The 20,482-nt window shown below is 39.5% G+C and overlaps 1 protein-coding gene across 1 annotated transcript in view; it reads left to right on the top strand.

Annotated features, from left to right (window-relative positions):
- DOCK11 (dedicator of cytokinesis 11) overlaps nt 1-20,482 on the top strand; it is a 197,325-nt gene that overhangs the window by 120,985 nt on the left and 55,858 nt on the right. The window contains exons 39-45 of the mRNA XM_018558995.1: nt 460-575; nt 4,457-4,594; nt 5,304-5,486; nt 8,525-8,638; nt 12,611-12,826; nt 14,024-14,081; nt 14,999-15,105. Coding sequence (XP_018414497.1) covers nt 460-575; nt 4,457-4,594; nt 5,304-5,486; nt 8,525-8,638; nt 12,611-12,826; nt 14,024-14,081; nt 14,999-15,105 — 932 coding nt within the window. The remainder of the gene's footprint in view (nt 1-459; nt 576-4,456; nt 4,595-5,303; nt 5,487-8,524; nt 8,639-12,610; nt 12,827-14,023; nt 14,082-14,998; nt 15,106-20,482) is intronic.

The following is a 20,482-nucleotide window of genomic DNA, read 5'->3' as shown; positions in this document are numbered from 1 at the left end:
GAGAGAGAGAGAGGGAAGGGGGGCGGGGGGAGTAATCATTGCTTAATGATTTGCATTGTTATAATGAGCTCTTCCACTGATGAGAAGCACCTATTATTGCCCCCCTATGTGGTGAGCCCTCATCAAAGCAATATGTCAGTCCTTTTAAATATGAAAGAGGTGGGGACATTTATGACCACCCTTACTGGTATAGAAGATATATTTGCAGACATTAGAATTTGGGTGATCATGTATTACAGAAACAGGAGCCCACTTGACTCAGGGAGTGCTGCCTATAGACAGGTGCCTACCATGCCAAATGCAAAATCCTGCTTTCATAAATGCATATAATTTTCTACAATGACCATGTTGCTAAATTAGATATATGTAGATATATGTCAATGCATTTATTTAACCATTTACAAATGTATTACTTGAAGTAAATGCTTTACTGATATCTTTATTCTTGAAATTTCACAGGTACAGGTGTCACAGAGGCAGACATTTTACATCAGGCATTGCTTGAAGGAAATTGCAGCACTGAAGTTTCTTTAACTGTCCTGGATACCATCTCCTTCTTCACTCAGACTTTCAGGGTAAACATAACTACAAAAAATGATTAGCATGCTCCCAAACCACCACCTAGATGTTGGCAGGACATATAATATTAATTCCTCAAGGGGCAGTGCTGTGAGCATTAGTTGCTCAAAGCAAAGTTTGGAATGAGAGAGGGAAGGGCAAGCTACTAAATACACAGTTGAGATACACAGGTTTGCTGTTTTGCCTACCAGAAAATTTGTATTTCTGTGAGTTATTTGTGTAACACCCCACTACACAGACAGCCAGGTAACACATTCCCTTTGTGGTTCTGCAGTGTAGCTTCCTGTGCTGCCTCTAGCCTGATCATTGTACAATAAATGAGTATCATCACATCTGTTTAGTTACCAGGAAGGTGATCCAGGAAGTGGGAAATCTGAACCAAGAAGTGGTAAAGCCAGATCAGGTAGTAGTTGAATGATCTTTATCATGGTGCAGTGTGGCAGATGTGTGTATATCAAGGGTGGGCAAAATTAGTCAAAAACCTTGCAAAGTATAACAGTAAACATATCCCAAGGATACTCTCAGTGTTCTGAGCAGCGCTTTGCGGGGAACCAAAGTATGCTTTAGATGGGCTACTGTAGATGTGTGCTGCAGTGTCCCATTATGTGATATCAGGCGCATGCTGCAGTTGGGGTTAAAGAATGTTAAGAAGACATCCAGGCTATTAGGTCACATACAGAAATTAAATGAATGTTTACAGGATTTTCTACAATTCTGCTTGAGATTGGTCGTGCCCACAGGTCACTGTCTAATATGATAATTTCTTCCAAAGAGCACAGAGGGGAGTTGTTTTTAGAGATCTGACAGGCTATGTATACAGTTAGCTTGTGTGTGAAAAACAGGCACTTTATAGGGGTTACCTGATCTACATATTTTGCCATTTTTCCCTCTGTGAATTAGGTGCTCTGTACAGTATTGCATGACAAAAACCCAAATGTGGCTGTTATGTCTACACTAATGCACAGAGCAATTTAGCCCCTAGCGAAACCACAAAGAGTGGATAAACATGTACGGCATACTTGGTGAAGCACTTTATGAATTTCAGCGATGAGACCTGTGCAATATTTGTTAAGAGTTTGAACTTAATAAAAGGGTGCTTTCCGCCTCATAAATATACGTACAAAATTTTACCCTCCCTTCAAATAAAGTCAGAATTCTAAAAAAAGCAAACACAAAGTCCCATAAAGTAAATATAAGAAAAAGTCCCAAATGTGATATCTAAAAACAACTGCATGTGAAGCTTCCAAAAATTCTCATGTGTTTCTTCCCAGGTTAGGCAAATAACCACAACCAAAAGGTGGGTTAAACTCATCAGAAAGACCATTTTTTTACAGAAGGTCTAAACAATGCAAAGGTATAATGCAGCAGTGATCTTCTCCAATCTGAGATATGCTCCCATTCAACATATATCTTAATAACCTGAGGGATTCAGTGGTGTAATACCCACAAACAAGAAAGAAAAACATTCTCATTATAGATATTGCCTACACATATTGCAAGTGGACCAACCAGACATAAACCCAATACATTACACAAAATAGATCCATCTGCAGAAGCCATTCCAAAGATCTCCCTAAGCATAAAATCTGCTAATTCACTAAAGTTGATGGCTGCGTTATCAGCGGTAGCAACTGGAAGCATTGCATGCAGTTGTTTAACGATTTGACATTTGGGACTTTTTCTTATATACATTTTATGGGACTTTGTGCTTGCATTTTCTGAATTTCTCTTGCATTCTCGGAATTTGTTATTCTTCCACAAAGATTCAATGAGAAGGATGCAATATAGGATTGTTGATATATAGTAGCATAATTTAATTCTCTATTTTGCATTTAGAAGGTTTACTGCTGCAGTTCTCCATCAGGTCCAGGCCCTCTGCTGCAGTTCTCCATCAGGATTGACAGCAGCAGAGGGCGGGTACAATGCTAGTTTGCTATTTGCTACTCACTGCTGTTCGGCATCTATGAGAATAGACCGAACAGCGGCGGGCAGCCTGCCGGAGGTTCGGCTCAGCCGATCCAGATGTTGGATCGGCTGAGTCGAACTCCTGCACTTCGGGCCGGCCGAACATGCTCAGCAGACCCGAAGCCACGCGAAGCCACCCGATGTACGGCTGATTTCAGCCAATATACGGCTAAAATCAGCCGTACCAGCCTGAAGTAAATAGTCGAACAGCGTTTGTCTCACTTCACTTTAGGTCGGTCATTCACTCGACTGCCTATGGCAACTTAATAGGCCCCATAGTTTATATCTTGAGAGAAAAAGCTTTATTGCAGAACTGGCTTTTCTCTGTAGAGCTGTACTGCATTTTGCTGCAGTGAATTGATCAAGGTTGTATATTTTGGAATTAACAAGCTTTATAAAGTTGCAGCAAAGAAAATTGATACCTAGGGCAAATAATGCAGATTATGCTTTATCTAATATTTCTGCAGTTTTTATCAATCATTCCTGTTATCCCTGCCTAAAACCTGTGATTGGCTGATGTGGGGACCTGTATAGAAAGTGAGAAAAAAAAGATACATATTTGATCATTAACTTAAAGCCCATCTCCAGACAAACCAAAAACTACCATTACAGTGGGCTTACCCCTGCACTACAGGTGTTAAGTGCTTGTTTTTGTCTAGGGGACTAGAGTAAAGCACTTTTACTTACTCGATCCCTGCTCCCCTGGCTGTCAGCAATGCCATTTTCTCCCCCTCCACCCAGGCTGGTGCAATGTTTCTTGGCGTCCTCACGTCTAATGCAGGTCTATGGAACCTCCATTAGATGTGATGAGGTCAGTAGTTCTTAGACTGCCAAGACAAAGGGAACAAGATGCTGTGGGGAAGTGTCTCACAGCCTGGAGTTAGTTGGTGGGAGCGGGTATGGGGTTAAGTAAAAGAGCTTTACTTCAGTCCCCTGGATGAAAATGAGCATTTGCACCACTGCAAGGGTAGTGTTTTTGTTTGCCCTGACATGGCCTTGAACTGTATAACTGACTGTACACATGGACAGGTTTCTAGCAATTTCAACATCATTTACACAGGTTTCAATTGCATAAATTACTGAACAAATCGAGGCGACCTACCAAGATCTCTGCCATATAAATGTATAAACTGTTGATGCAAGGTCGCCATGATCTATTCAGTTGATTTTAAGATCTAAAGCTGAATGAAAATGGCTTAATTGTTAGCAAGTTGACTTGTGTATGGCCAACATTTGGATATATTCACACAAAAATGTATATGTTATTATTCGCATTTGCCTAATGTGCATTGATATGCACCTTTTTAAGGATTTTATTTACTTTGATCTGAATAATAAAATATAGGTCATCACACCCATAATGTAGCTTGGTGGACTTGTGGGAACAATGAGGCACATTTATCAAGCAATTTATCAACACATTCAAAAACAAGTGAGGCTGCCTGTCAGTTAACAAAGTCTGTGCTATTTTTATGTGGTTCTGTGACCCCCTGCTCCTGTAATCCTGGGTCAGGTTTGCACAGGTCTGAGATAGATTTACCATTGGAGGTGAGACAGATTTTCATCAAGAGGAGACAGATTTTTACTCAAAACAGACATATCATTAAAAAGTGGTCAGGGGAAGTATTTATTTCACCGCAGTGCTATTTAAGCTGAGGAATTTAGTAATGAAGCTACCTAAATATAATATATCTCTCTCAAATGTGTCTCACATCTGACTCATTGCTCCTGTTTAGCATTGCCTAGCTGTGCAACAGAACTTAAATACCCACCAATGTGGTTTCTGGTGTTCATGAATTTTGAAGCTTTGGAAAATGCACCAGCGTTTAAAGGCAGTGTCCTAAGAGTGACTTTATAATTTTTCCTACCCAGGTCTTTAATTCTGGTTTTTTTTTTAATGTTATTTTGGTAGACTCAGCTCTTGAGCTCAGAGTGTCATAACCCACTGATGAAGAAAGTATTTGATATATATTTGGCTTTTCTGAAAAATGGACAATCAGAGATATGTTTGAAGCATGTCTTTGCATCACTTAGAGCCTTCATCAGCAAGGTAAGTACACACACAAAATCACACATGGTAGGAAAGCAATGGCTGGTAAACATTATATATAAAGGGAACTAGTCAATATATTTACTGCAGTCTCAGTATTTCAAGTCTATATGAGGAATGATCCCCTTATTTTTTTGGATAAGATGTAATGAGACATGGGAATAGCTTCTGTTCTATGAAGGCTGTTAAGGGGAAAGCTCTTTGGTTCTCTTTGGTGCACCTCACTATAACCTGTCTGGTTATTCTCATTGGTCTCCAAACCCTACCCGGTAGAAGCCATTGTTTCCATACCTTGCACTGATTATGGCCAACAATCCTGAAATAGCTTTATGCAGTTTGGAATAAGTGGCTCTCTGATATACGGCTGTACTTGTGCTGTTCATCATCGGTTTTGGATGTACAGTTAGCCAAGGGGCATAAAGGAAATTTTTGCATGGCTCTGCCCACTATCTTGAAGGGAGACACAATCTCCTTATTTTTGTGACACGTGTTGGAACATGATATGTGAATACTTTCTGTTGTACTACAAACTGGTTCAGTGGAGGGGATTTTTGGTTTCCTTTTGCCCATTGCACTATACCCTGTAAGCCTATATACAGAAATGTTAGGGTGGGATCCAACCCCATTTTTTTTTTTGCAAAAACAATACACTATTTCAACATTTTAATATAACATAATTTTTTTATCAATTTCAATATTCTTTTGATAGTTCTCATCAGCATTATTTAAAGGAAGAGTGGATATGTGTGCAGCATTTTGCTATGAAGTTCTTAAATGCTGTGCTTCAAAACTAAGCTCCACCAGAAATGAGGCATCAGCTCTCCTCTATCTTCTAATGCGGAGCAACTTTGAGTTCACCAAGAGGCGGACCTTCCTGAGAACACATTTGCAAGTGAGTTTTCAAAGAGAGATTTTATTTACTGTGTTTACTCCAACCTCTTTCAGCTACTAGATCACAGCCAAAGCCAGTTAAATTTAATAGGAAAAACTGTAGTGTATTATAGGTAACTACACATTTTATTGCATTGCACATTAATGTCAAATATACCTTAAAGTTGTTTTCAATGTAACTTTAAAAGTCTACCATGCATGTGCTAAATGTCTGTGAGCTAGTCTTCAATCCCAAGGAGCCAAGAGGTGGAGTTTGAATTCACTCAGTTTTAGGCAGTTGGCAAATTGAGAAACAAAAAAGCAGTTAGAAATCATACAAAGTACCTTAATTCAATTTTAATTGCTGTTTATTTGAATTACAGCTCTTCCTAACACACAGCGCTAGGTGGAAGCAACCCTCTGTATTATTTTAGATACAAATGGGCTATTTCCAGTTTTCATTCAAATCACATTTGAAGCTGTACTGAACAAAAATAATTTAAAAGGTCACAGAGCAGAACAAAATGATAAGATCTACAAACAAACTATTTGAATGAAAAGGCAGTAAAAGCAGATCCTGGCATATTGTGCACTAAGAAATTATTTCCTTTATATTATTACTCTTTAAATTGCCTCCTGGGAACAACATATTCCACATTACTCTACAAGTAGAGAAGGGATATGCCTGCATGCGCCTTCATTCTATAACAGGGGTGTCAAACTCAATTTAATCGTGGGCCGCATCAACATTATGGCTGCCCTCAAAGGTATCTGTAAGACTATATAAATGTATCTAATCTTTATCATAATTGCCCCTGCATTCGATTATCACTGGTTTTAGTAATAACTTAATACCTAGATCTGAAAGTAGAAGTCTAGAAAATGGCCTGGTGGGCCGGATTCGGCCCCCGGGTCTTGAGTTTGACACATGTGTTCTATAGGCTATCTGACAACAAAAGACATAAGAAACATATGCTGATTGAAGACTAGCCTTCCTCATTATAAAAAATAATAATTTGATATTAATGCTACGTGAATCTTTTAGACAGATAGTACGATGACAGAAAGTGCAGCTGGGGATAGATGCTAATAGCTGTTGGCACCTTATAAAACTAGCAGTACGGTTAGTGTCTCCCAGTGTTTCCATCTGCGTTGCTATTGGGGAGATTACCTCTAGCTTTCCATCAGGGAGGAAGTAATGACAAATATCTCTAATAGCAACACAAACAGGAATAGTTGTAGTAGAGCAGGGAAGGGTTGTGATATCTGACAGTACTTTTTATGCTGTCCATGCTTTTATGTCCCAGTGACAACCAATCCCCCCAGTGTAAGGGAAAATCTTCCCAGTGTAGTCAGAGACAAAAAAGAATCTCGAAAAGATTCAACAGTTTGGCTGGAGTTGGGCATTAAGATAAACGTATAGTTATGAAAAGATAGTATTGTGTAAGGGAAGCAGTCATTATGAGATGCTGTAGGATTATAAAACATTTAAGAATCTCCATGTCTTTTAAGATATACTGTACATTTTAAAGGCATAGTTGAAAACACTGCAGATTAGAGAACAATCAAATGTCCTTAATAATAAAGGACAGTCAGTGCAACACAGAAATTCTAGAGACAGGAATTGGAGACATGGAAACGATTTCAAGCTAGAGGTCACTAGCCGATGGGAGGATGTGAATAAAGAGAACAGTAAGCTCGTGCAGCATTATTCATGACTTTGTAAGAAAGAATTTTATTCTGCATAACCATGGGGAAGTATTCCCTGCAAGAAACACGAGAGAAAAATTAGTCTGGAAGCTACATTTGAAGTATATGTCAGGGCAAAAGTATGTTAACGTCCCCCTTTTTTATCTCTTTAAAGACCCTGCGAGTACAGCTCTGTGGGCTAACACCATACAACTTTCTTGTAGACTTTCAATCTAATCTTTTTTTAAGATACTTGTTATGACCCACTGACCTTACTAACTGTTTAGAGTAGGGACAGGTGCAATTAAATGTTCAGTTCATGTTCTTTGCTCAATGCAGGTCTTCTGATCCTAGACACATCGTGTAATTGAAGCCTAGACTTCAACCAGCTAAAAACATTTTTATTAGATTATGTGCTGTCGTTTGTTTAATAGGGATAGTGAGAAGGAGGTGGAATTGGGGGCAAATGACTGGTTAGATTGGTAAATTAACATACATGCTTTTATCTCTAGACCAGTCATGTTCATGCAGTGGGAAACAAGTGTTCAGGCACAAGTTGTTCTTACTTATTTCAGGAGAAACAATAGTGATTGGCCAAGGAAATTCAACCCAACTGAACAACCTTTCCATCCCATAGTCATACATGTTACTAGTAGGTGTAATAATCAGGTGGGCCTGGTAATAACAATCAAATGCTTTTAAAGTGTATGTAAAGCCAAAACTTTGTAAGTGTTACTTCTGCCTGATTTTTATTACAGTCTTGGTCCTCGCAGGTGAGCTTCACCATCACTGTTAGTCTTGGTGATTTCTGTTTTCAGTCCAGAAAGTGATAGAAATATATACTTTTTGGGTTGTCAAGCAGGAGGTGTGGGGAAATCTGTTCTGGTGACAACTGTCTACAAGGGGATATCTCCTCACTTTGGAGAGATCTAGTCTTAATTTATACTGTCTCTCTGGGATTTGAAGGGAAAACTCCTTGATGGGACATAGACAAAAATCCTTATTAACCATTCCTATTCTAGCCAAAGCTATTAAAAAAATGTGGCTTTACAGTATATACCTCAAGAGGAACGTGGTCAAAATGGATTACTCAGACAGGCTGTGTTGATATTTACAGCCAGGCTACTTGAGTCAATGGTCTGTGAATTCTTTATGTATTACTACTGAGAGTCCCTTATAAAGTACATGATATTATTTCTGTGTCTATCAGTATCTATATGTGGAGTTATTCTCTAGGTGCCTGGCTAGTAGCTCAGGACTTGAAATTTTGAGCCCTGGGATAGACTATTGCTTTGAAGTGTTATAATGTATTGTTTTATCCCTGGCAATATTCTTATTCCTATGCTAATCTTTTACTATCTCCACTTGCAGATAATAATCGCTGTAAGCCAGCTTATTGCTGATGTCGCACTTACTGGTGGCTCGAGGTTCCAGGAATCGCTTTCCATTATTAATAATTTTGCAAACAGTGACAGAGCTATGAAGGTATGTAAACACACATTGGGGTTATAAATACAGTCTATTATTTTTATAATTTACATATCCTTGTAAAATAATATGTGCTAAGTAAAGAGAGTTTTGTAATGATTGTCCTGAGTATTTGCAGAAAGGGTTGAGCACACAAGGGCTGACCAGGATATATAGTTAATATACAATTAACTGCAAAATTCTAATGTAAATTTGTCATAAGCAAACCCAATAAAGTGCATGTTGTCACTCCCAAGTGTTTGTAGGCACTGACAGAAAGCATTAAAGGGATGTCCAATGGGACCTAGGAGTTAACTTTCAAGTCTCAAGGATAAAGTCCAATGGGACCCAGGAAGTAACTTTCAAGTTTCAATTAAGTCAAGTATGGACATGTCCCCATGGCATACCACAATGTAATATGGGGACATTAATACTAAATTTATGTGCAAATGATGATTATCTTGAGTATTTGCAGAAGGGGTTGAGCAAACAAGGGCTGATCAGGATATATAGTTAATATATAATTAACTGCAAAATTCTAAAGTAAATTTGTCCTAAGAAAACCCAATAAAGTGCATGTTGTCACTCCCAAGTGCTTGTAGGCACTGACAGAAAACATTAAAGGGAGTCTAATGTAACCCATGAGGTAACTTTCAAGATTCAATGAAGTCAAGCATTGACATGTCCCCATTGCATACCACAATGTAATATGAGGACCTTAACACTAAATTTATGTGCAAATGATGTGTACAGCCCAATGCTCAGCAGTACATTTAGGCATCAGATGGTGTCCTGTCACCCCATCACATCAGTTTTACAGTCATTATCTAATAACATGTTTACTGCTAAAGGGGTGTCAAACTCAATTTAATCGTGGGCCGCATCAACATTATGGTTGCCCTCAGAGCCTGTTCACACGATGTCCGTTTTCTGTGCTGACCTGATCCATACGCTCCTGCACTAAAAATGCATCCCAATGTATCCCTGTGTTTTATGGGCTACAGTTCTCACGTGCACAGTCCGTTCAGGTTACGACAGAAAACGGACTGGAAACGCAAAACGCACTGCAGCAGCTAACATACTGACAGCAAAAAAATACTGTACTGTAACTGTAACGCATCAAAAATGCGGCAAAAACACACTGCATCAGTAGCACCGCGTCAGCAGATCTGGACCTGATCAGGACCTGATATCATGTGAACAGGCCCTCAAAGGTATCTGTAAGACTATATAAATGTATCTAATCTTTATCATAATTGCCTCTCCATACGATTATCACTGGTTTTAGTTACATAGTATTTGGGGTTGAATAAAGACATACGTCCATCAAGTCCAACCCATTTAGTAAATAACTTAATACCTAGATCTGAAAGTAGAAGTCTAGGAAATGGCCTGGTGGGCCGGATTCGGCCCCTGGGCCTTGAGTTTGACACATGTGCTTTAAAGCAAACCTGAAGTCAGGTAAAACATTAAAAGTGTCAGTAACATACGATGCCAGATTAGCTTGCTTGTTGAATCATTTGGTGCCGTGGTATGGAAATATCTATCAGGATCCATTGTCAAGGGCCTGACTCTGCCTTCTGTGCCGTCTTATTGTATACCAAGGTTTTCTATGACAATGATAGTGAGGTGCAGGGGTTTGTCTTTAGAAGCTGGGGATTTCTACTGAGCTGGCATCATAAGACATTTGGCAAATACTGTATGTGAGTAAAATGTTTTAACGTGCCTTGACATGTCATCAACAAGATTGTGGCATTTACTGTACATATTTCTGATGCCACATCCTCAGCATTACCTGACTTTGGGCCCTGAGTGTGCAGGACAGAATAAAGCTTCCCTTAACAGTTTTGCATATAATGTAATAAGGTAATGCAATTACTGGTCCTGAACATTGGTCACTCCCATGAAAGTCCATCTATATTCTAAACCAGGGCAATCCTTTGCTTGTAGGGCATTACCTGTAAAATAGTAATGTCTCACATGGTATTTTTTTCTAACAGGGCAGCGCGTTTTCCATGACCCCACTCTTTTTCAAGATCACCTTTAGACTGGTGCCTTCCAGATCCCCTTGGGCTGCTGAGCACCCAAAACCCTGGATACCTATAAAATACCCCTATCACCTATAGTTATTCATTATACATATATGCACCGTTCATGATTCAATCACACAATAATTACAAACATCTTATCTATTTTTGTTACATAATACACTGCTTTTATAAGTTGATACATGCTTATTTTTTCCATTTTACATTTGCATGGCTATCTGCTCAATATTTTTTAAAGTGTCCACAATAGCTGTTGGCCTGGCCATAGTTAAACACTAAACATTTACCAAGCTGCGTAATGGCATCTTAGGAGGGTGGTTTATTGGTGGGTTAGAGTGTTTGTTTGTGAGGCAATTTTCATAAAGTGACCTTATCTTTCAGGGTATAATAGTCCCATGCTTGCGACCTGGGGGCGGGAGGTAGCTAGAGGCTGAATGTTTCAATTCTTTTATGCATCTTTTGTTGGAATAAATAATATTGAGATCTGTAAGTGAAAGAAGTTCTTTATGCCAACCCGGAATCTTAGTGTATAAATGAATAGTACCAATATTATATAATATACTTTCAATAACAATATACTAGGACTTACAATCATCATGTTTCTGAACAGCTGGCTCCAATTCTCCCAACTCAGCTTCCCTAAACTTCCTGTCCAGTACAAGATCACAAGGGACAGAGCAGTCTCCAGCAGCTGTCAATCTACTAGCTTAGAGAAGCAAAGAGGGAGGGGGGAGCAAGAAGGAGGGGAACAGGGGAGTAGCTTGCCTTGCTGTGGAGACAGACAGCTTACTAACACACACAAGGTTAGATCCACAGGGTCCTGCAAGGGAAAGGGGCCACCCTAAAACAGGATATCAGGGCCAGTGCTCAGGAGGCCAGCTGATTCTGCAGATAACTAAAACGTTTTAACATCAGGGAGCAGCATTCATTGGAAGTGACTTGTTCAGCATGTGAAATAGCATAGACATCTTTTAACTTTAATATAATTTTAATGGTATGTATTAGTTCATGTAGTTACTTTCGTGGGTTTAAGTAGCCTTAAGAAAACCTGTGCCTTGCACTTGCATAGCACAGTAACAGGTTTACCCCCCTTTCCTGTGTTCCCCCATTGTTTAATTTAGCCATCACAAATAAAGAAAAATACCTAATACTTCTGGATATCAAGGAGCATGTAGTTCACTTCCAAGTGTCACTTGGGATGGTCGCTTTCATTGGTGATTAGCCACTCAGGCATCCAGGACTCTCATATGGGGTAGAAAGGGATTGCTCCCATCTCATCTCTGGGTAAGCCCCTAGTCCTGACTATGGTGTTCTCTCTTCACTCTACTCACACTGACAGCCAAGGGGAGTAGTGGGGGAACAAAAAAAAAGACAAGTTGTACAGTTTGTGGGCCTGGTATTAAAGTGAACCTGTAGCTTTGACCCACATTGGCAAATCACAGGTTTACTTTATGGGTCAGGGCTTAATGTGAAGTTAAGGGTGTATTGGCAAGTTTTATTTAAAATTTGAAAATTAAAATTAATTTGACATTTGAATACATTGGTTTTCCAGATATCTATCATTGCTAAATACTGCGCCTGATGTATAACTAATTTAAAAAACTGCATTCAGTGATATTCTGGCAGTATTTTTTTTATTGGTTATACATTAGGTGCAGTATTTAGTAATGATAGATATCTGGAAAACCAATGTATTAAAATGTAAAATAATGTAATAATTAAATTCCATTTTTTTTTTAATTCTACTTGACAAATTACCTATTACCAACCTTAAATCTTTACTCTGGATGTGCTCTATCCATTAGCCATCAAAGATCAACAAGATGTAGAGCTACCTTTAATGGAGTTGGGGACCTATGACCTTTCTTTACTAGCATGTAGTTCTTGCATATGTATACTGTGTTTTGTTCAAAGCTTCTAATTAAGATTTGTCTTGTGACAGGCCACTGCTTTTCCTTCAGAAGTCAAAGATCTGACAAAAAGAATCCGTACTGTTATTATGGCAACAGCCCAAATGAAGGAGCATGAGAAGGACCCTGAAATGCTGATTGATCTTCAGTATAGTTTGGCCAAGTCCTACGCAAGTACACCTGAGCTCAGAAAGACCTGGCTAGAGAGCATGGCCAAAATCCATGTGAAGAATGGAGACTACTCAGAGGTGAAAGTCTTATTAAGTACTTTTTTAAGTGCTAACTAATTGAGAGGCTAACCACCTAACAAACTATAGTAAGTTAAAGTACACTCCATTGTTCAGAGCATCGTAATAGAGCCAGAAGTATAGGGGAAGGCCTTTGAATTTTTACTGCTAAATGAATGCTTTCTAATGAAAGATTTATATTTTCCTCAACTTTTACTTTGTCTGAGAATGACATCAGAGTTGACAAGATCTTTATTAGTATGACTGTTTCTCCTTCCTTGTTCCTTAGTGCTGAGTATCACTCAACAGAGCTTCATAATCATTTATATTTATCTTAATTATTTTATTGATTTATTTGATCATGTTGTGCACAGTGAAGAGCTGAGAAATAAGGCAGCATAATTCCAACTTTATGCTCCTCTAAACATCTACAGTACGTAGGCCAGCTGAATTATAATAATTTAGGTCTGAATATTCTTCAAAATAAGCCTAGTCTTGACAGGTTCTCTTTAAGCAGTAGTACTAGCATCTGTCCCTCAGTGTACTAGCAGAGGACTAGAGAGTGCCAGTAGCAAAGGCCATGACTAAATTAAATTGTTTAACAGAAGTTACAGTTGTCCAACTACTGGTATCCATAGCTTGAGCACATGGGCTACTTTTGGTCAGCCACAGGCTCTATTGAGCTCTAGCTCATTAGGAAACTGTAGACGATACTGCAACTTATAAATGAGTTGATTGACTAATGATTATTGACTAAATAATGCCTAATTATTATTGTGTTCAATGACTAATTAGTAAAAGGACTGCTTGGCACTGGGACAGCATTCATTTACTACTGTTTTGTCCAAACAGTGTGCTTAGGCCAGGGGTTCAAATTGTACTGTTAGTAGATTCAGTCAGGCATGCCACTTGGATGAATGCTGAAGTCAACGATGTCCCCAAAGTACTAGAGCTCTGTCCTCAGTATCAGATCTAACTAGATCAAATGGGGAGCATTGTAAATGAACCCAATAGTGCTGTGGACGCCAGTAGTATACCACCTAGCTTTTGTTGTCACATTTTTTAATATTGTTAAAGGCATTCTAACCACAAAGTGCCTACCGAAAGTATATCTACGTATCAGTGTAATGGCAAATAGATTTGAAATGCTATGATAAATCACTATGATTAACTATACTGTAATATCCTAAAACGTAGATTGTTTTTTTCATTTTGTAGGCTGCAATGTGCTCCATCCATGTAGCCACTCTGGTTGCTGAGTTTCTATACAGGAAAAGTAAGAAAATAGGTTTTTATATATGATGGTATTAAAAGTTGCTTGCAAAGCTTATTTGTGGTATGTGAACATGTGAATATTTTATTAGCTAGATAAATACAAACATACATACAGTGGATCAAAGCTCTGTGGGTGTTCCACCCCGATTCCGGATTATTTGATTTTTCAAGTCTTGTGGCATATTAATGAGTTTTATTAATGCAGGTAAGGTCACAGAAAGTGCTGCTGGTATGACTAGTGATGCCAATAGAAATGCAGCCATTGTAAATGGTAAGGGGGTGTACTGTAGCTGCCCTTCACCTTTTAGACAGATTCAGGCGATATTGGGAAATAAAAACCAGCCTAATACAGTGGCTGACTTAAAATTCAGTGGCCGCTGTTCAAGGCTGTACTGTAAATGTAAACTTTGTAAGTCCCTAGGATGGATTACTGCATGGCCCATTCTGCATATATGGAAGCTTTAGCACATTAGCACAACTTTAATGATGTATATAACAAGCTGACATTCTGTATCTATAGGCAACAGTTAACAGTGAGACAACATTATGTAAATTCCCAGCATGCAGTCGTTTCTTTGCGGAATGGCAATGTATCAATTAATTGCTCTCTTTGTTATGAAATACTATAGAGATGTTTAAGATATGTGTCAAAGGTCACTTTCTTTTCTTTGGACTGAACTATTAGTTTTTATTATTGCATTTTCTATTGTATATTTAACTGTCTGTCTATTTACACCAATCTAATAATTAGGAGTTTATATAAGACTTGTGTTCTCCTTTAATTCTGATGTACCTTATTCAATACCATTGTACATATATCCACACAGTCTGTCAAATTAATGTAATCTGGGCTTGCTAGCATGATTTCCACTATAGAGATGCCAGAGGAACAATCTTGATCTTATTGTCTGTTTCCAGAACTTTTCCACACTGGTTGTTCTGTGTTTAAGAAGATCACTCCCAACATTGATGAGGAAGCAGCAATGAAAGAAGATGCAGGCATGCTGGATGTCTACTACAGTGAGGTGAATTTATCAAACAGTCCCTTCATATTATATGCAATGGGGGGAATTTATCAAAACTAGAGCAGACAAAATCTGGAGCAGATTTGCACTTAAGAGAGATGCTGATTGGATGCAGTGCAAATCTGCTCCAGATTTTGTCTGCTACAGTTTTGATAAATTCCCCCCATTATGTTTGATGAAACTGGGTAGCATTGAATATTTTTTTACTGTTTCTTGGGTTTTTATGACACGTTTTCTTTACTTACTTCTTTACTGCTTATATTTTGTCCTCCCTGGTTTCTCCTTCCCTCATCAACATCATTTTTAAATACAACTTTTCTGTTTTCATCACATACCTTTAGACCCAGTGACAGTATTAATGTGTCTACAATGCAAATAATGGCTGTTGGAAGGGGCCAGCCGCATGCTACACATAGCTTCCTGAAAACATAACAGCCTCAGTTCACCTCACAAGAGGTGCTGACTTCTGGGAAAAGCTATGCAAATATCAAAATGCCTTGATAACTGCATATCAATTTGGAGGAGTGGGCATTCCTAGGCATGCTGCATTTGCATGTTTTCCAGCCAGGAAGTGAGATGTGCTTTATCTGAGAATCTCAGAGTGTGCAGTGAAATCCGAGTAATTTCAGTACAGAAAAGGACCTGTCCTCCAGTCCATGACTTACTCCAGTCAGAGTAGCTGTAAAGTAGTCCCAACAAATCAAAGGAAGAACCAGTCCTGCTGCAGTCTCCTAGCTACCATAAGTAGTAAAGGCTTTCTATCTTTGTATTTTGTTTCATGGTTGTTTGACAAAGACCAGATGACCAAAAAAATTGTTCATCTACGAGGGCCGTGTTTCACCAGTTTCCAATCAATTTGTTTCACAAATCCAAGATTATGCTATTGCTCACCATCAGCTCTAAAGTTTTATTGCATCTTATTTACTAGTACTAGTTGATCTAGGAGCCATTAAAAATGGTGATGGACAGAGTTCATGAATATATATCATTGTACCTGACCTTATCAGTCACATGCATTGTTGTTATACTTCCATCTCTTCTCTACCTTCTGCAAGATTTCCCTATATCCCTGCTTATAAAACAGTGCCTTCATTTGAAAATTAACTATGTTAAAGCCACAAAGTCCATGTTTCTTGGTATAGTTTGTAATACATGCTGTGTATGTACATGGGGATGACCATTTTTGCTCACTATACGTGCAGGGTCTGCTTCCTGCTTTACATGGTTACATAGGTGCTGTGCTTTACTGCTCTTTCTCACAATTAATCTGCGTTTCATTAAAAAAAAATCGTTGCTGGAATCTGTAAAAACAAAGGGCTGTCTTTTCTCAGAGCCAAACGGCAGGTGATTATTGGGGCATCTATAGGTGTTAGGCTAACAGGGCAGCCAGTGCTGTCATTTGGCCTCCTCGAGTAGGCTGGACAATCTGAAGGACTCTGTTTAGGAATCAGAAGAGCTGTCACAACCTCCTTTTTATGGACTTCATCTGCACACACAGGGCGGTAGCTAATGTGGCAGTTTCCACAAGATTATACATGGGCACTGGAGACCTATAAGGAAGAATGTGCCATGAATGTGTTACTATTTATTTCAATTGGTTTTGTTATGAAATAATTCTGTTACTCTGCAAGAATTTTGAATTACTACAGTCGCACTTTAAAAATAAAATGTTGATTCCACAGTATCTACTTTTTTACCATGCAAGCTGCCTTCCCATTTTTACCACCTGAATGTATAAGTCCACATTTAAACCAAACCTTAAAGAATATATGAACCTTTCCTACTCTGCGGTTGCTTTGTCAACATGGAATATTTATTTTACAACATACAATAATAAACCAAGTTCCAGGGTTGGATAATGTTTGCACATTTTTCTTTACCTTGAATGACTTATTTCAATCATGTACCCAACTTCCTGTCAAATGTGCATATAGTAACCTGCAGGATCTTCACAGAGGCCAAAATAATTCTGAAACAATAGGCACATTAAGGGGCTACATCCTAGATTTTGTGTGCAAGCTTGTTTCTCCAGTGTGCCACTGAAGGTCCTAAAATGTTTTTGTCCTTTCCGAAAGTCAGTATTTTTATAGGATTTAAAACCCCCACTCTATGTCAGTGCCTAGGTCTGGCAGTATTGCAGAAATAGGGGTGGGGGAAGTGTTTGTTTCCACCATACCTGAAAGTCTAGGTTTTTCAGGGGACCCCACTGACACTGGCACACTAGGGAGGTGGGCTGCCAAATGTAATGTGGCCTCTTATGATGCCAACTGTACATATTTCTCACTGCTATGAATTCTGTGAATATATTACAGGTTTACTTTAACTGGAATTTTAATACATGTCCTAATCTGTTTTAAGGGTTAACGACAGTGGTGATAAACCGCCAGAAGATGGAAATAATGATAAATAAGTGTAAGCAGAGACGGTCATTTAAGGATTCCACAAGTTCAAATTTATTTTCTTGAATAATGAATAACTAAGGTTAGGCAGATGGAAAAAACAGGCAGCAGTAAATATTTACCACAATGGCGTGGGAGGCCGAAGATGAGAGTCCCTGGCTGTATAATACTGGGAATTGACATGAGTCACTTATGTACAATATCTGGAAGTAGGTTGAGTAAGGTTACAGTAGGTTCACATTGCTGTCTTCTTCCGTCTCTCCTCTGGATTTTGTTTTGTTTTGTTTGTTTAATGAAGGGCAGAATAGGTCGTTGGAAAGGACTGATTACATGGGACTGGTATAAAATAGATCCCCAAAAACTCTGGAAACCTTGCTGCCTTAGTCCACAAACACCACAGGTCTCCTGCCCTGTGTCTGACCTTCATCCCTTTTGGGTAGAAAAAGGGGACATTGATGTGAACTAAGTTTATTGTACCTTGTTTTATGTTGAAAGGAGATGCACAACTTTATTACCAGCCGGACAGATTCTGTAGTTTTCTAGCTGAAAGGATTTGCCATCCCAAAACTGATGTTTTAGTTTTTGACAGTGATTGGAGCAGACCACGTCATAGTTACATATACCACTCGTTGGAGTTAAAGTTCTATAGACTGCAAACCTGTCATAACCATTATGCATTACAGCTGAACTCCTGTCATCTAAATGCACAGGTAAAATAAATATGTGGGAGCTGTTTTATCTGCCAAAGGATTTATATTTATGTCAGTCCATTCCTGACACCTACACACCTCTGCCACACAGCACAGCCCTGCCTAGAAGGCAGGAGACGTGTTTATATTCTTTGGGCTATGTGTTTTTCATTATTGCTTCCTGAAGTGTTTGGGTTTTCTTTTTTGCTTTGGCTGCAATGCTAACCTTTAATCCAGAGCTGTCACTCCCAGTACCTTTTATTTTATTACAGTGCACCATAATGTATGGCATGTGCGTTTTCGTGCATTTTAGTGCACTGCAGTATGTGCCCATTGACTCCTACTGTACTGCAGTACACAAATAATATAATCTTTTAAACTGCTAACAATGTCCTGAAAAAAAAACGTAAAGCCCAACAACAAAGCTCAGTATAAATCAGTTAAATACATTCCTGGTGCATAAAAAAACAAAAGGTGTTCAATGTCTTACAGTTCATTTTCTTGTGAGAGCAGTCACAGCTTGAGTAGAAAAGCCTGCTCCTTGCCAGCATGCTGCAGAGTGGGACCATTGCTCTTTGTGAGGAAGCCATTGTCTTATTGCAGAGATCCAATTAGCAAAGCTCATGCTTTCTGCATGAGAGAAGAGATCTGGCTTTGACTCAGCAGGGGGTGTGTCTGACCTCTGCAAAGAGACCACTGCTCCCACACAGATAACAAGGGTCTGCAATGTGTTGGAAGGACAGAGGCTTTTCTACTCAGGCTGTGGCTGACTGTAAGGCTGCCCATACACCTGATCCAAAGTTGGATCAGCGGTAATTAAAAGAAAGTACCTGGAAGAATTGCGGTAATCGACCACACATATTTTCGTCTGCGCATGTGCAGTGTAGATCGTACGAATTTTGACGTACGGAAATGCCACCAACCTTGCGAAAATCGTACGATCGACTGAAGTTGTCTAACCTGCTAGATAGTCAAAAGTCGAATAATTGTACAGTATTTGCGGTTGTACACTGATCATCAACCTTACGAATATCGGACGAAAACGCGTTCGCATACGAAAATCAGATGATATTTATAAGGTGTATGGGCACCTTAAGACTTTGTGCATCTTTTGTTTGGGCTTGAATTATGTTAAAAGCACAAGGTCCATTTATTTATCTTTTATATAATTCATTATAACCACGTTCAGCAGACTTTACTGTGCTTCTAGGGAGGCTTTTGCTGCATGATTGTTTGATGTGAAGCCTTTTTCCAGTGCTTTAACTTGGTTAGATCAGGCTGCAGTGAACTGAGAGGTTTGGTAGAGCTGGAAGCATGAGTACCCGTGCATGCTCATAAGCATTTGGCGAGAAGGCAAATCAGGGAAAGATGAGTAATGCAAGGAGGAAAACTAGGGCAATGCTGAAGGTAGGGTGTATGTTTGGAGTCCTTTTAAAGAGGACCACTTATCACTGGGCTTTTGTGGTAATTAAACCCAACTCCAGGGAATCACAATTTTTCTAATTGAATTGCTCATTTATGCCTAGGGGACACTGTTGTTTTACTTCTCTGATCCCCATTGGCTCCCTTAGAGCTGCTATACCATTCTCTGCAGCCTCTTCTCCCCTTTGCTCCTGCAGGTCTAAGGACAATAGATGTCATCAAGTACAATGCAGGTTGTACTTGCATTGTACATTGGGACACAGAGGGACCGTCCACACCTGGAGAGGAGGGGCAGAAGAGGAGAGGGATTACTTCCGGGAAAGCGGGGATCAGGTAAAACAGCTTTTTCCTGTCCCCTCGGCGTAAATGAGCAGGTAACCCTTACAGTGCGTGGCCTGCTCCGCTGCAAAGAAAATCATTTAATTTCCTTGGTGCTGGGCTTTATTATAATTGTACAGACTCCCTGAAAGTTTTATAATCCCCCTGATTTAGTTTTGCTTACTTTAAATGACCCAATACCTTAGCTGGAGCACCAGAGACAATTGCATTCAGTATTATCAGACATTTATGGTCAGGTGGTTGAATGATGCAGGGGCAGAACTACTGCCGGTGCAGCCAGTGCGGCTGCACCAGGGGGCGGAGTCTGTGGGGTGGGCCCAGTGAGGTCCGATCCTGGGCACCCCCTTGGTGGAATATGGGACAGTGCAGGGTCCCTAGGGCCCCACACTGCCAACGTGCTTCTCGGTAAGGTGGCGGGGTCCTGTGGCGCACAGCTCCTCTCCCGGCCATGTCCAAAGTAACAGGCGGCGGGAGAGGAGAAGTGTATGTGTCACATGCCCCGCCCCCTGTACACACCATCTGTCAGGG

This window comes from Nanorana parkeri, unplaced genomic scaffold (assembly GCF_000935625.1).
Source record: "Nanorana parkeri isolate BGI_ZX_2015 unplaced genomic scaffold, ASM93562v1 scaffold373, whole genome shotgun sequence".
Taxonomy (NCBI): domain Eukaryota; kingdom Metazoa; phylum Chordata; class Amphibia; order Anura; family Dicroglossidae; genus Nanorana; species Nanorana parkeri.
Note: the sequence above shows the minus strand (reverse complement) of the source record. Positions and strands in the feature narration are given on the sequence as shown.